The sequence below is a fragment of the Heteronotia binoei genome, chromosome 8 (assembly GCF_032191835.1).
Source record: "Heteronotia binoei isolate CCM8104 ecotype False Entrance Well chromosome 8, APGP_CSIRO_Hbin_v1, whole genome shotgun sequence".
NCBI classification, from domain to species: Eukaryota; Metazoa; Chordata; class Lepidosauria; order Squamata; family Gekkonidae; genus Heteronotia; species Heteronotia binoei.
Window position 1 is genome coordinate 85685802 of NC_083230.1, and position 16862 is coordinate 85702663.

Sequence of the window (16862 nt, forward strand, 5' to 3'; positions counted from 1 at the left end):
ACTGACATTGACCGATATTGATATTTTAGTTGTTTTAATTATGTAAATTATTATGTATTTTAATTCTTAAATTCTATTGTTAGAACTTCTATGTTGTAAGCCGCCCTGAGCCCGCCTCGGTGGGATAGGGCAGGATATAAATCAAATAAAATGAAATGAAAATGAAAATGAAAAGAAATCTTGAAAATGCTTCCCAGAGATGCTCAGGGTTCATTCATGCTTTGGTGGACCTGAGGGTCCAACCAGCCATGAGTTAGGAAATCTGTAATTATTAGAATCTCCCTGATCATTTTTTAACTAACTAATGGTTCCATCTAGCTGCTTTGAGGACCAGAGCACTGGAAGATGTTTGACCCTTTTTCCAATGTTTCCTAGTCTAAATCACCATCTTCCCTTCCCCTCAACTGCTATTTTTTTCCCCCATCAGGGAAAAAGACAGTGGCTATTGATACAAATACCAGCTTAGATAATGTACCTGTCTCCCCACTCTCCAGGCTAATATCAATTTTGGAGAAGACAATGATTTAGATTAGGAAAATTGCAGGGCCAGAAGGCATCCCCCTGCATAGTGGCCAGGGGAACTTGGCAATCCTACCCAGCAGCAGGGCTTTTTTTGAGCAGGAATTCACTGGAACGCTGTGTCAAGGGGTGTGGACTAGTATGCAAATAGTTGCTGCTGGGTTTTTTCTACCAAAAAAGCCCTATGTGAAACAATGGTGATGCCAGGGGGTGTGGCCTAATATGCAAATGATTCCTGCTGGGTTTTTTCTGCAAAAAAAGCCCTGCCCAGCACCATTCTCTCAGTCTTCAAAGCATAAGACTGATAATTAGCAAACAAAAAGGGTGTGGGATTCTAATTATGGATCTTCTATGTCATATCTAGTTTGAACTCAGAGAGGGAAAGAGTTCAAGAGAATATGTCAAGGGAAGTTATTGTCTAAGGCAGGGTGTGACAGATTTCAGGTGCCAGAAATGTGATTATGGCATCTAGTATTTTCAACAATGATTTTATCATAGTGTCTCTCAGGATTTCTATGTTAATAGAAAGCTTATTTATCATTTTGCACCAAAAGTGTTGCATGACATTAAAATAAACATGCATGAAGCTCTTACAATTGCTCATTTATATGTACACAGACATGTATCCCTTTCCTTAGCAGTCAGTGAATTAATTTATTAATCCCATATTTGATAAAATAGAGCTTTTAAAAGCAATAATGGGATTTTAAGAAACCGTGGGGAAGTTAGGCTAGGGTTAGAAGTCAGCTTTTTGTTGCAGTGATGATAACCAGGCTTACCCCTATCTTACTTGTATACTGCAGTACATTTGTTGTAGCATTAATAAAATTACAAGAAACTGCAAAGAGGTTAGGATTAAGTTTTGTGGTAGCAATAATTTAGAAATATGGTCTTTAAAAAAACAAAGTTCTAACAGTTGAAAAACAAGTCCAGTTTCTAAATTGTTGGACCAGTTTCTAGGGACAAGGAAAACTTGTCAAGGTCTACTGTGTGGGAATATCATGCAGCAGCATTATGACAGAGAGTTCTTAAATCTGAGCATTAGTCTTGAGATGTTTTGAAGGTCATCTTTTGTATTTTGTATATGTTTCCCCCTTAAACTTCACAGAAGTGGCTCTCCTCTCCATTGTCCATGGATTCCTTCCACATCACCTCTGCATCCTCAGATGTCTCTATGCTTGAGGTACTGCAGAAAGGCAGCCAGGATCCTTGCCTCCTCCTTCCCAAGGATTGTTTTACTTCTATGGATGCTCCAGAGACCAGTGGACATTCCTTATCCAGCTGTTTTATCAACCGTGGCTACTTTTTCTTCCACCACCTTCATTCCCTTGAGATTGAGCCCTGCAAGGTGTACTTCACATATGACCCTGTTGCTCAAGAAAACAGTGGCAGTGAGGATGGTGACTCCTACCAAGCACTCCACACAACAGACAGTCACCCAGTACTGCCTTCCTACAGCCTCATGGGGAGCCAAGAGAGTGTTTCACTGCTGCCAGAAATGAAGGACCCAACTCAGAAGGTTCATCAGATAATCAGCCCTGCATCCACAGGGAGATCCTCACCTGTATTGGCAACAGAACAGGGTGAGACCCAGAAAGAGAGCAAAGCCATCTTTCCGGGCTCCATTTCTCTGTATCAGTCTTCTATGGGTGTATCAAGTGTCCACAAGCAGCCAAGCAGCAATGCTAATGAAATGGAAGCAACTACAGACGGAGCAACTCACACCCACTGTGTAGGAAATAATACACTTTCATTTCTCCAGCCTATGATACTGAAACCAGGCAAAGCCAGTGATGTCTGCAGAACTGAATCCTCTAGCCAGAAAGTCCCTAACTCTGAGGCCTATTTGTCCTTGAAAGAACTCCAGAGCCAATACATCCATCAGTCTGTCTGAATTCTGTTGGAAATACTTGGCCACTTCACTGCTGACTTCCATTTCCAGATCATCTGTGAACAAATTAAATAGCGCTGGTCCTCCTAACAGCGGGCCAGAGCAGTTTCAGTTCACAGTTTGTGGTTGCCATAGATGAAATGCAGATAATTTTTGTGTATTTGTTTAGGGTTTTTTCAAGCTGATTTGCGCATTGGTCGCGATTTTTGCCCTGACCTAGATGGTCCAGGCTAGCTCAGTCTCATCAGATCTCGGAAGCAGGGTCATCCCTGACTATTATTGGGATGGGAAACGACCAAAGAAGTCCAGGGGTGCGGTCACACTCACCATTAAATCCATCTGCAACACGCCTGTATTATAATCCGCACAACCAATTTTCTGCTCAGACAACAGCCAGGCTCTCATTCTATCCCATGTGGGTCCCGTCGCTGGTCGATCAGATTGCTCTACCGGACCTCATTTCATGAGACGTCAATCTGCATTAGCGCAGGTGCGGTGATGCCCGCTATCTGCAGCGCGTCGCTTTTAAATGGGTCAGATCATTAAAGTTTTGCTAGTCCGTTGGCACTACTTTTCCAGCACGAGCACTACACGTGCAGAAAAGAACCCAGGAATTCAAATCAGTTCACATCTAGTTCACATCTACTTCCAAAAGTGATTTTTGTTTCCGGACATAAGGGCGGGTAAACGATTTATCGAGCCAACATTTGCTCGTTCATTCACTGGTGCAGTGATATCACTTGCAGGGGCTTTGGGAGGGAAGCGGTGGTGCGCTTCCGACGAGTCGCCAATGATGGAGCGTTCAAACAGAGAAACTCCGCTCAGGAACCGTCAGAAGCATTTCGTTCCTGATTTAAAGCAGTATCAAATTAGTCCGCGCCCCAGTCGTCTCAACGCGGGATTCCAACGAGCTAACTACCATTCGCAGATGCTGACGTTTGGACAACCGCTTAAAATCCGACATGCTTCCGGACTCCACTCATGCTCGTAGCGGGATTTTATGAAGGTCTGACCTCACCCCAGGTTTGCTATGCAGAGACAGGCAATGGCAAACCATCTTTGAATGTCTCTTGCCTTGAAAACCCTGTAGGGTTGCCATAAGTTGGCTGAGACTTTCCACCACTAGGAACCTTCCTCGTACAAGGGCTTATGGCCCCAGATGACAAAACTTGCAAACAAATTTTTCACACTCAAAATGCATAATATAAAAAAGACCTCAACCTTTAAAAAAAATTGCAGTAGAAAAATTGGGAAATTTTGGAAAATACTGGAAAAACATACCCTCCCATGAAATATTTTTTTCTTTTTGTGAGAAAATCTTGTTTAAAAAATTTCCAGTGGAAAAACTGGGAAATTTGAGGAACACGGGCGGGAAGGGGGAACTATTCTCCCCCCTTTGGAATGGAATGAGTAAAATAAAAGATAAGAGGCATTTCCATATGTGTTATTGTATCAGTCCTGTCCCCAAACTGCTTTTGTGTATTGCATTGCTTCAACATGTTCTCTTCAACCATTAGTTTTTACTTTTGGAATCACTTTTATAACTGATATTTTCCTAACAACCAGTTTTGAGCCACATTTATTCCCGTGTGTAATGTTTTCTTGCATTTTTGTTGGTTCCTCCCACTTTCCATGCAGTTTCTGCAGACTGGACTGTGGGGTAATCTCACCCTATACTCTCCCCCTCCCTGGTTTTGGTAATATATAATTTTTATGCCTGGTGCCCGGAAATTTTTCAAGTATTTTAAACCATTCTTGCCTGATAGCAATATATTACTACAAGAAGACACAGAGATACTTGTTGCCCTTGCCACAATTGGTACCTCCCCGCCCCCACTCTAGGGGGGGGAAACTGCTGCAGACATTTGCTTTCTAGCACTCTCAGATTTCTTTCAACAGTAACCAAAACCAAAACAAAGTACAGATATGTAAGAAGGCACAAAAGCACTTGTTGCTCTTTTCAGCCAGTCATTCCATTCTTTACATTTGTGTCTGACTCTCTTGATACACCCTGACCTCCCTTTCTCTCCCAAAGAACTTTTTGCCTGGTGTAGAAAGAAAGAAAGAACTTTTTGCCTGGTGTAGGCAAGTCTTTGATTTTTCATTTTTAAGAAACCACCACTCCCTGATAGAGATATATCGCTATAAGATGTGCCTGTGCCTTGGCATCCATTCCCCCCTCCCATTTATTACCTTTTTCTGTGTGGAGGGGAATTTAATATCATATGGGTTTGGGGGTTATTTATTATCATTTTATATTTTGATGAATAGTGTCACAGATTGGCCCTCTGGCCTGCTTCATTGTTCTCAGCCTGATATTTATATGACTAAACTGGCTGCTTGAAAGCAATTGGCTAGATGGGTGAGCCATTGACTCTTCTCTGTTTGGCTGCCATTTGTTGACCAGAAAACTTGCTAAAACCAGTTTGCGGCCCCAAACGTTCAAACATTGAAGTGAATCTTAGAGTGGATGGCATTTCTCCATAGGGACAGTATGGCTATTCTCATGGATGCTCAGGGAGAAGGAGGGCCCCTCTTCTCATGGTAATCAATAAAGTGCACGTTCATTTTAAAGAAAAAAGCAAAAGAAATGCTGATGATGACAGCAGCCTCACTCAGAAAACCTGATGAAATTTAAGAACAAAAAATTAAACAGAAGTGGCAGCTGCTATTGGATTGACAGATAAGAAAATGCAGAACAAAAACTGTCATGTAGAAAAGCCAACATTTCTACTTAGAATGCATAGTATTTTTAAGACAATCTGCAGAATTAGGTAATTGTAATCTCTGTGTTTACTGTAGACATGTACAACATTGTGATATTTTTAAAAATGTAAATAATTTTAGCAACAGTGTGTTTCATAATACATTGAAGAGTTCAGAGTTTTCAATGCTATTTAGTTTAGATTAAGATGTAGACATACTGGTAGGTCTATTGATTGTGACTGTATCAATCCTCAACCTTTATATTTCCCTACCTCTCAGATAACAAAAACTAATGACTGATGTGATAGATGTGCTATGGTAGCAAAGGGTGCAGCTGTTTGGAATGGTCATTCAAGTAGTGGGTACATTTGAAATTATTCTAAGATAAAATGTAGACTTTTACACTTCTAAATCCCATAAATATGCCAAATAGTATAATTATATATGCTATTAATAGTGCATTTTATATTGTTAAATCGGTAAAATAAGTTTCAGTTTGATAGAAAAATAAATATTACATATATTTCAATTTCCCCCAAATTTTTTGTTCCCCCACCAAAATGGGGAGGGGCGGCAGGCTTCACAAATTCCCAGAAATGTTAAATCTATAGTTTCATGTAACCTTCACAGTGCTGCTATAAGGAATTAAGTGAACTGATACACCATGAAGTCATCTTCCTCTTCTTTGGGATTGCTCCATCTTTTGGCTTAATAAGGTAGTTCACTAACATTAATATATTGAATGTTCTGAAGCACTGATGAACATTTTGATAAAGTAAACTTTGAATTATGGTTGCCAACACTAGGTTGGGAAATTCCTAGAGATTTGGAGTGGAGCTTGGGTAGGGCAGAGTTTGGGGAGGGGAACAACCTCAGCAAGGTATAATGCCATAGAGACTCCACTTCCAAAAGCTGTAATTTTCTCCAGGGCAATTGACCTCTGCAGTCTGGAGATCAGTTGTAATTCTGGGAGATCTCCAAGCCCCATCTGGAGGATGGCAATGTGGATAAACTAACTATTGGATATTTGGCTGAGGATCTAAATTTGGGATGCAGTATTGACAGACTAAGGGACTTTTTCCACTGATTGATGAGCTAACATAAGTATATATTTGATAGGTTGACTAAGATGAACTAATTCCTGGGTAGATCCTCTGAGAAATTAATTACCTATCTAAATTAGTCATTCATAAAGTAACTTTTTAACTTACTTAATATCCTGGAATCTATAGAGATAATATACTGATGCATCAACTTTGGGGTGATAAATGTACTTATCAATTCATTATGCTGTGTACAAACTAACTTTTTGATGGTTTGACCTATTATTTAAACTACATTTTGGATTGATTAATTAATTATTTAAGTTTTGGATTGAGGAAGTAATTGACAGATCACATATTGATGTGAAATTTAAGTGATATACCCTTGATTTTATTTTAATCAAATATAGCAAGTTATCATGTGCAGTTATGAATATATTATCACACTGAAGATCTAGTACTATAATCAACTGATTATTACTTTTTGATGCACTGATTTTCAGTGCTGCTTAACTTGCTATTTTTAAATCAAGTTCAATGAGTTATGGAGACAAAGTATCATAAGAAAAATTGTGTCTTCCTTGGGAAAAATAGGGCCTAGAAAAGAGAATAAAAACTAAGATCAGAGAGTTGAGCACACTTACATTTAATATAATCACAGATGTGCTGAAATGAGAATTTATCAAATTTAAGGAAATTAGCTTTTAGGTCTTGAATGTAAAAAAAATATTAAAAGATAGAGTTTTTAAAAGAGAAAAAAGAAAAAATAGGGGGAAAGTTAATAATTAAGATCAGGTAAGAGAATGAAAGAGCAAGATAGGAGAGGACTTGTGAAAAAAATTATTTTGGATCAAGTAAGATTTAATCTTAGGCTCAAAAGTTATTGAGAAAGGATGAGGCAAAGACTGGGGGACAAGCCTGTCCTGCATGTTTGATTAAAATTTGCCTGGATCTAGACATTTATGAATCCACAGCAGTGGCCCTCCAAGTAACTGCCAACTTTACTTAAAGGCAGTTGCACTGTACAAATGCTTAATTTAGCCTTATTCCTGCCAGGTTTTGGAAGCAGTCATAGCCCATGCCCCTGATGCCCAGGTGCTCCCTTTGGAGTGCTACTTAATTACTAAACCTCTATAGGATGATATTCCTTCCATGATAAATGAAACCCCCAGAAATAAAAGTCTTGTGATTTATAAAATTTTAAATTAAAAAAAACCCCTCTACTAGCAATAAAACCTATACTGAATATCTTTCCATGTCTGAGTTCAAGAAAAGGTTTTTGCAATAAAAAGTAACCTAATTTCCTATTATAACTGGAGCACTATAGTGATGCCTACCGGCTCTTTGCCTTGCAGAACAAAAATAAGCCATAATTCGATTATGATATGATTGCTGGGTAGTGCAGCTCATAGCCTTTGCTAATGGAAAATTGTCTAATTGATACTGCCTGTAGCTTCCCTCATTTGAGGTGATCATCACCTAATTGGCAGCAAGAATGGATGAATGAGTTCATCCAAATTGCTATCTTTGCCAAAAATTAATTTTCAAATTATTTATTCCAATCCAATAATAGTTCAGTTACTATCTGCCCTGCTTCTTCCTTTGAGGCAGAGATACTGTGACTGCAGGTACAGCAGTGCAGAAGTACTACATTTACACTGATTCAGCAAAGAGTGGGCAAATGGCAAGAGATCATTCTCAGATCTATTCTGTCATCCAATTTCTTTGTTTCTTGGTCTTCTGCACTCATGTTCAGACTTGAGGAATCGCAGTGCTAATTCCTTCCATTAAAGATTTTCAAAAATATATCAGCAAGGCAAAGTTCTGAGGATCTTCTGCAGTCTTTTGGGGGCATGTCTCCCAGTTTTCAGAAATCTACACAACTTCCACTTGGCGACTGTGCTCATTTTTAAAAATTAAGTTGCTCAGAATTATCTGTATATTTATTTGTGTTAGACTCTTGCCATGTAATATTTGTCTACTGAATTTCAGTTCTGAAAGGGAAAAGAAGATACTACAAAAGACAAAGAAAAAGAGTTTGTCCTGATTATAGAACAGGAAACTATGACATACCCAAGCTAAGCTATGCTGCCACCTCAAAAATGTTGCATTGGTTGGTGGTTCTCAGTCTAATATTGCAGTAGTCTGCGTGCAAGGCAAACCTCACTTGTTTGGTATGTTCTTTGTTTTAACAAAAACAGGAAATGAATAAAATCTTTTAATTGTTTATTAAATGATCTGACAATGAGATACACTGTGTACAGGTCTGGCTTCATTTTTGTTTGCATTTCTGCTGGGCTGTCAAACTACTATGGGCCTCTAGACAAAGACAACCCTGGTGGACCCTTCTCATTCAGAACGACACACACAAGATGCTTGCCTAGAACAGACTTTCTGTCAGTGTCCCCCAGGGGAATCTATCCTAGGGTTGCCAGGCCATACTTGGCAACCAGTAGATGGTTTGGGGACAGGGGTGGGGGTGGGGTCTTGTATGTACCATTATTTTATTATACTGATACTGTGTGCACTCTTCATCACTTCCAGATTTTCACCAGGAGTGATGTAATGGCACACACAATGCCACCAGGTTTTGTGTGTGCTTTTTTCTCTTGTTGCTACCCCAAACCTTTGTACATGGCTATCTGCTGCCTTGGAGTCCCTGAGCTGCTTGGCTGGTAGCTTCATTTCTAGTGTTCTTCCTAGTTTATATTTTATTTCTGGGACAGAACAAACTTTAACAGGTTGAGGTAGAGATTAACTTGGGATATTTTTCATTACTCAAAAGTAATTCTCATTAAAGGTGGCAACCACTGCTATAAATGGCTTGGACTAAAGTATAACGGTTTGGAGGAGCCAGAGACTCTGACAAACAAAAGGTAATGTTCTAACTGACTGCCAGTATCTCCTCAATGGGACTTACAATAGCTCTGTCTAATGGCCCACCAGTACTTTGAGAGGGGTGACCCTCCAGGCTAATGAAAGGGGGGTAGGTGTGTGTTTTGTGGGTAGTTGAGAAAGAGCAATTGTACATTCTGGAATGGAGAGATTCTTTTCAGACTGCCTTTGTATTCCATTGTAGTAACTGGTTGCTGGTCTCTGGAAAGTTTCTGCCAGTCAGAATAAACAGTATAGGGATAGTTGGACCAATGGACACACTTAGTACCATAGCTCCATACCTCCATAACTCCATATGAGTTCACTATGAGTCCTTGCATCCTCTCCCCCACTGCTGGTGGAATCTGACCTAACTGTTGCCTGCTAGTTTCAGATAATGCCCTGGGACATCTGTTGGAAGGATTTGGACACTCATCATTTCTCCAAGCAGTGAGATGTTTCAAGGTTAGCAGGGTTTTTTTTTTTTAGGGGAAAGCACTGGATATTTCTATTCTTTTGCAATATTTGCTTTATTTACAAAGTATACAAGTGGAGAAGAGATGGAGGCAAGGAGGAACTCCAACAAGCAGAGAATCTCCTACCATATACTAGATCCCAGAGGGCGAATCCAGACAGGCAGCCTGTCATAGGACTATATAAAAAAAGTTTGTGTCCAGAGGCAGCTTTAAGACCAACAAAGTTTCATTCTGGGTATAAGCTTTTGTATGCATGTGCTGTGTGGATTCTCACTCACTGCCTTGTTTCAATATGTTACCTATCAAACACAGTTGTTGCAGTATCTGCTTGCATAGTTAAATCAGAACAATAAAAAATTACTTGATGGTACAAAGAGACGGTGAACAAAAAACAAGCTAGCATTTTATAACTGTAAATTTAAAGTTTAAGGGAAAAACCACAACCATATACAGTAAGCAATACACATGCACATTTAGACATGCACATTACATTCCTCTGTGCATCAGATTTGGAAGTCTACTTCCTCCCCCCCCCCATATACACACACACACACACACAACCCCATACAGGGCCTGCTGGCCAGTGGTGGACTGGCAGGGTGTCAGCTTGCTTGATGGCAAGTGGGCTCTGTGGGCCCCTGATGAAATGGCCCCCCTTAAAAAATAGACAATGTGTTAAAAGTTAATGACCTTTTAGTAGCTTGAAAATATAATAGAAGTTCCAGTATTATTACTGTAATCCAACTAAAATTTATACTGTATTTAGGGTTGCCAGCCTCCAGGTGGGGCCTGGGGGTCTTCCACTTTTACAACTGATCTCCAGTTGGCAATCTGTATTTACATTTAGTACCTACTGTATACTGCCAGTAATTGTACAATATATGTACACTGTAAATACGAAAATATATTTATTTCTCAAAAGTTTTAATAGTATCTTTTCCCACTTACGTATTTTTTGAAAATTTTATTTATTTCTTACAAAAATTAAATGATAGCCTTATAGTTGTGGGTGGCCCTCCTATGTCTCCTGGCAACCAATATTTTTAGTCCTAGTCCACCACTGCTGCTGGCCCTAGGAAGCAGGGTGGCCATCTCACTACTTCAATTCTGTCATTACACTGCACCTCTCAGGAAGACAGGAAGCAACAGCACATGCATGTCACCCCACACACAGCACATTAACTTCAGAAACTGCTTTATTTCTTCCACTTTCCATCATGGCAATCTGTGGAACATCTACTAACACCAGATATGATACACTGTGCAACAATTGAAAGTGTGCTAATGATGCAGCACCAGTGGTTTAATAATCTGTCAGAAGACAACCAGGCAAACAGACAACCCTTCAGAATACTACCACAGTGGGAGAATCCATGCATGACTCATCAGGAATGTTTCAGCAGATGTCCTCCAAGTTCTCTGTTACTGGAGCCTCATCACAAAACAGTTCTTGGGAAAGCACCTCACAGAAGAAGCTGGCTTATAATCTTCAAAGGTGATGCTGCATGCCAGTCTCTTAGGCTTCATACTGGCATCTCCTTTCAGGATGCTATGTCACTCCCTATAATAGGGATACGCAGTTGGTGAATTACTAGACCATGAAACTTGAACTACCACTTGCTTGTACTCAAACCACAATGTTTTTTGTGTGGCATCCCTTAGGTGTCCACTTATGGCCATCTCTGGACATCTCCTCTGAAATTCTCTCATAACACCTATAATTCCTATGAAAGGATCACAGGGCTTGCTGGATTCTCTCTTCTCTCCAAAATGCAAGGAGGTCAAGAGTTCCTGCTCCTTTCAAGCTCCTCACCCCACTCATCCCTCTCACAGCTGACAAACAAAACTAGCCTCCCAGATAAGCACACAAACCACTCACCAACTTCGACCCACAGATACAAAAAGTTTGCCTTTTGAAAGGTTTTGCCCAGGTTCAATAATGAGACTTCTTGAGTGGGATCAAAAGAAGTTTTAATGCTGATACTTAAAGCAAATATTACATGGTAAGTGATCACTAGCCCAGATCTTGCCAGACTGGAGTACAATCAAAAGTTATCAACTATTCTAGAGGAGGTGGTGACAGCTACTCACTTTCCTGCACCTGCCAAACATCTTTTGAAAGTCTTTGGGAATACTATACAGTTCTTTCTCAGGCCTCAGTAGTCAAAGTCACATTCTCTCTTCAGTGGGTGCCTATGAGCATTACCCAGGGAGACCAGATTAGAGTTGTTTCCTCACAGCCTCTTCCCACCTGCGAGGCACATCACACAACATACTGAATATTCAGAAGAAGGCCTAGTGATTGTTAATAGCTAAAAGCAAGTCTACACAGATAGTATCAAGTAGAATCCAAAATATGCTATATTTATTATGAACATTAATAAGCAAGGATAATAAGACCATAGCAAAAACATTAGCAATCCCAATGAGAGGGAGGCATCCAGAAAGGCTTCTAAGCTCTTCACAAGTGGCCTTGTATTAATGGCTCACTGTCAAGGACTGGAAGATCCCCCCAGCTGGGATCCCCCCAGCTCAGCCACAGGACTTCTGCCTTCAATGGATTTAGTTTCAGCCGGCTCTGTTTCAACCAACCAATCACAGACTCTACCCTTGGCCAGATAATCTGCGGTGGCATTCAGCTGGCCATCCATCAACAGATACAGCTGAGCGTCATCAGCATATCAGCTGGTCAAGGAGTCACATATAGATAGTACTGGGGAAAAGATTGCCCCAGGGATTCCACCAGCAGTGGGAATAGTATGCAACAACTCATAGTGAACTCATAGTGAAGTATGAGGTATGAAGCTACAGTACTAAGTGCGTCGATTGGCCCAACTAGCCCTATACTGTTTATTCTGACTGGTTGCAACCTTCCAGACCTGCTACTTCAAACCTTAAAATCCTAGAGATGTCAGAGTTTGGATCTTTTGCATGCCAAGCTAGCATGCAGTGCGCTACGGCCCCTTCTTGGCATTCTAGAAAGCAAGGACCCTGAAATCTGGAAAGGATGTCATCACTAAAAGCCAAGAACCTTAGTGCCTGAATGCTGTCAGTTATGTCATATCGAAGTTTCATACATAAAGGCCCCAAGGACTCTAGCCCTTTCAGGATACAACAGAATGAGCAAAACTGCAAAGAGGAGGACCATGGCACAATGCCTCACTGTCCTTGTCACCTTTGTTTTCAACACAACTGTAGCACAGAATAACAATTCCAGAGACGGGTGCCTCTATTCATTTTGAGACAGGTGCAGTACAGGCAGAGGCGGTGTGGCCTTCCCATTTAGTAACACCTTGACATCTTTGCCAATGTCCCTCGCTGGTGGTTTATTTAGTGACGTGCAACATCCCCATGGAAACATGGCTGTTGAGAACCAAATTCAGCTCCAGTGGGTGGGTGCAACTCCTTTGCAATCAGGTCTAATTTTGGCCTGTTGTATCCTTGTCTTATTCAGATGCTCGGATGCCATGGTGATGATGATGAATTTGGTATGAATGTTTAAATGGATTCATTTTTCTTTCCTTCTTCAAGTGGCAAAGCCCAAGAAAGAATGAATTCCATGAGAAAACGTCTTCTGGGGAGTCGGCACACATGCCTGGCAGGCTGTCAGCATGGAGATCAGTTTCTTCCTTGCTCTAGGTGAGGTTTTTTTACAAGGTTCCAGTCTGTTAGACAAGAGATGGCAAGTATCAGCTCCTGGCCTATATATTTTTATTTATGTAAAACATTTTCATCCCATCTTTCTGCCCAATCAGAGCTATTGAGACAGTGAACAGTTAAAAATATATTAAAAATAAACTTTCAAGGCAAAACCTGATATCTGTCTGTCTGTCTGTCTATCTTCTTCATCATCCCTATCTATCTATCTATCTATCTATCTATCTATCTATCTATCTATCTATCTATCTATCTATCTATCTATCTATCTATCGTCTGTCTGTCCATCTGTCTGTCTAATAAAACAACAGGAAGGAGTAAAGGAATGCCAAGTTTTAAAAAAAAAATCTTCATCCATTAATGGAAAATTCACATCATTTCTCCCATAGATCCATTTGGCTTCCATGGCCATTCATATTTCCCCAGCTCTCTGAACAGCAATAATTGGCAGAGTCTGTTTTGGACCGGCAGAACATTGGAACAAAACTGTGCACAACTGAGATTTAAAAAGAAAACACTGCTGAGGTTTCCCAAAAGATGTTAGGTCAATTAAGATAAGGTTGTGAGTCTTGTTCAACTGAACTAGAGAAGCATTTGACAGAAATTAGTGCAGCAGATAATCAAAGAGTTGAAAACTGAGATGGCACCAGCAGTGGCACTCCAGGGGCTCTGGCACTGAAATACAGATACCTTATTTGTTGTAGAACATCTAGATTTGAGTTCAGTAGCACCTTAGAGGACAACAAGATTTTCAGGATATAACTTTTTGAGAGCCAAAGCTCCCTGGAGCTTTTACTCTGGAAAGCTCATACCCCCAGAATCCTGCTGGGTTCTAAGGTTCTACTGAACACAGATATAGTTGTTCTACTTAGAGTTGCCAGGTCCCCTTGCCCATCCAGTGAGAGGATTGTGGGGGCATTCTGGGGGTGGGCAGGGACATCAGAAGTGACATCATTGTGTCAGGGACATTGCCAGGGGTTGTTTTGTAGAAAAATAGGAGCTTATTAGCATAATCATTAGCATATGCCACCACCCCACCAGCCAGCAGCAACCTGACACAAGAAAGGAGAGCCCTGGGTGAGCAAAGTCTGCTTGGGCTGACTAGAGATCCAACCAGCCCAAGCAGTCCTTGCTCACCAGGGGCTCTCCTTGGCTACCCACCCCCCAGTCAAAAGGCCAGCTGCCGCCCAAAATTGCATAAGTGGAGAAAGGATGGCATGGGCTTCTACAGGGGTTAATAAGGGCTGCTGGGGTTGTGGGAAAGCTCCTGGTAGCTGGCTGACTGCCCACTCTCTTAATCCAGGGATTGTTATGCAGCTGCACCTACTATTCAATGGATAAGATAGGGGAGGGGGAAGGGGACATCAGAAAGATTCAGGAGCTATGTTCCTGTGAGCTCCTGCTGAATTCAAGGCCTGGATGTCTCACTGTGATGCCCCTGTTTAGGGGAGAGGTTTCTCCCGATGGCTGGCTGGTCCATGGTGGAGAGGAGCCCCCAAAACTGGAGGATCTCTCACTGGGACCTGGGGGCTGGGAACCTCAATTCTACCCCTGAATGTATTTGTTGTGGCAGCTTGCTAGAGGAGGAAGCTGCTTGTCAGCACTCTTTAGCACCACAAGTGCAGATGGCCAGAGAAAGTATTGCAGCTATCATCTCAGGATGGGTCTGGTGATGTCCATTATATGCATTATGAAATCTGTATATTTTCTGAACAAGCATGCACAGTAACAATCTAAAAGTAGCCCCTCTGAGTCAGACCAAAGTCCCATCTAGCCCAGTGTCCTAGTTCCTGCAGTATTCAACCAGATGCATTCTAGAACCCTGGAAGCATGACCTGAAGATAACAACCCTCTCAGCAACAGCCATTCAAGGTATGCTACCACTAATCATGGAGGTTTTTATTTAGTTATTGTGATGAACGATGGCCATCAAGAGGTCTCCATGAATTTGCCTAAGCCTTTGTAAAGCCATCTAAGGGCCAAACCAGAGAGTACGCAGGCAGATCTGTGAGTGGATCTCCGCAGCATTTTCAAAAGGGGAATAGCAAATGAAAAGGGCCTCAACTCAAACTGGGCATAGTATATGAAGAGAGAGGGATAAAGCTTCTGCCCAAAAGCAATTTGGTCAGGTAAAAGTGACACCCTGCCAAACTCTCATTAGTCCTGCAGGGGGGGAAAGACAGGTGGCATCTCTTAGCCTGTCTTTTTCTTCATTTCCAGAGATAATAACCACACTGGGGTTATTAGTTCCCCAGGAGAAAATGGCAGCTTTGGAGAGTGCACTGTATAGCGTTATGCCCTGCTGAGATCCCTCCCTTCCCCAGACTTGGCTGTCCCCAGGCTCTGCCCCAAATATCCAGGAATTTCCCAAACTGGGGTTGGCAACCCTAAGAAATACTTTATCTGCTGTATTTCTGTCAGCAAAAAGGAGTACATCAGACCTTCAGGCAATTTCCAAAGTTCTCTGAAATAATTATGCTGTTGCAGGTAGTCCATAAATATCATGGGGAACACAAATGATTTATGGCAATTACAAGGTTATTTTGGTGTCCTCATTCAGGTTGCATCTGTCAGTTGAATAAGAAATAAGAACAGCAAACAGATCTCATACATGATAAGTATATCCAGGTTTTGTATGTAGAATGGAAAATAAGAACAAAGAAAGCTCAAAAGCAAAATCTAGAGGGGCAGAGTTTGGCCCTATTCTTATCTGTTTGGTCTGTTAAAATGGCACTCTGTCTGCCTGTGGTTGCCGGGTCCACCCCACCACTCACCCCACCACACATATTTCCTGCTTGCATCCAGTCTTGCAGAAAGACTGCCATCCTTGTCCTGCTTCTCATATGGAACAGGGTTGTTGGCTCTGGGTTGGGAAATACATGGAGATTTGGGGGATAGAGCCTAGGTTGCCAGGTCTGGGTTGGAAAATATCTGGAGACTTTGGGGGTGGATCCAGGAGAGGGGAGGGGCCTCAGCATGATACAGTGCCATAGAGTTCACCCTTCAAAGCAGCCATTTTCTCCAGGGGAGCTGATCTCTACCAACTGGAGAGCAGTTGTAAAAACAGGAAGTCTCCAGGCCCCACCAGGAGGCTACTAAGGAGAACCACAACTGTTATAGTGACTAAGGAGAACCACAGTGGTTATTGTGATACGGTACAAAAAATAACTTTTCAACATCATACTTTATAAATTGCAAATTACTAATTTATGCACTAATTGAAGTGGAGATACTCCAATGTGATCTAATCAAACAAGGTTCAAGAATCACAAAAATAATTATCTAAGTCCTCAGTATAGAAGGAGTGTTTTCTTGCTGAAAAAATGTTTTCTGGTTGGAGAATTGTTGCCATATCAAGCTATTCTTCCATATCAAAAGGGTGAATACACCTCATAGCATGGGATGAATAATCCCAGGAGATCTCCAGGCACCTCCTACAAGTTGGTAAACCTATGGAAGACAGACATTCTAGAGATGAAGTCTTTCTCATCCCACTATCTCCATGTTGGGGAGAGCTGCATGTGTCAAATTTCCATTTGACTCCTTTGGTTGAGAGATGGGGTATAAAAACAAGCATATAGTTTCCTAGCACAGAGATGCACATTTCTTGCACAGGAGGTTTTTTTTCCCATCCCCAGTTCAATTTTGGCTTTATTCCCCTGAAACCAACAGGTGTAACTAAGGCAGGGAAAAGTT

General features: G+C 41.3%; 1 protein-coding gene across 1 annotated transcript in view; it reads left to right on the top strand.

The window, feature by feature from the left end:
- IL2RB (interleukin 2 receptor subunit beta) overlaps positions 1 to 2476 on the top strand; it is a 36584-nt gene extending 34108 nt beyond the window's left edge. Inside the window, exon 6 of the mRNA XM_060244434.1 lies at positions 1628 to 2476. Within this exon, the coding sequence (XP_060100417.1) occupies positions 1628 to 2413 (786 nt within the window). The 3' untranslated portion in view covers positions 2414 to 2476. The remainder of the gene's footprint in view (positions 1 to 1627) is intronic.
- Positions 2477 to 16862: the final 14386 nt, after the last annotated feature.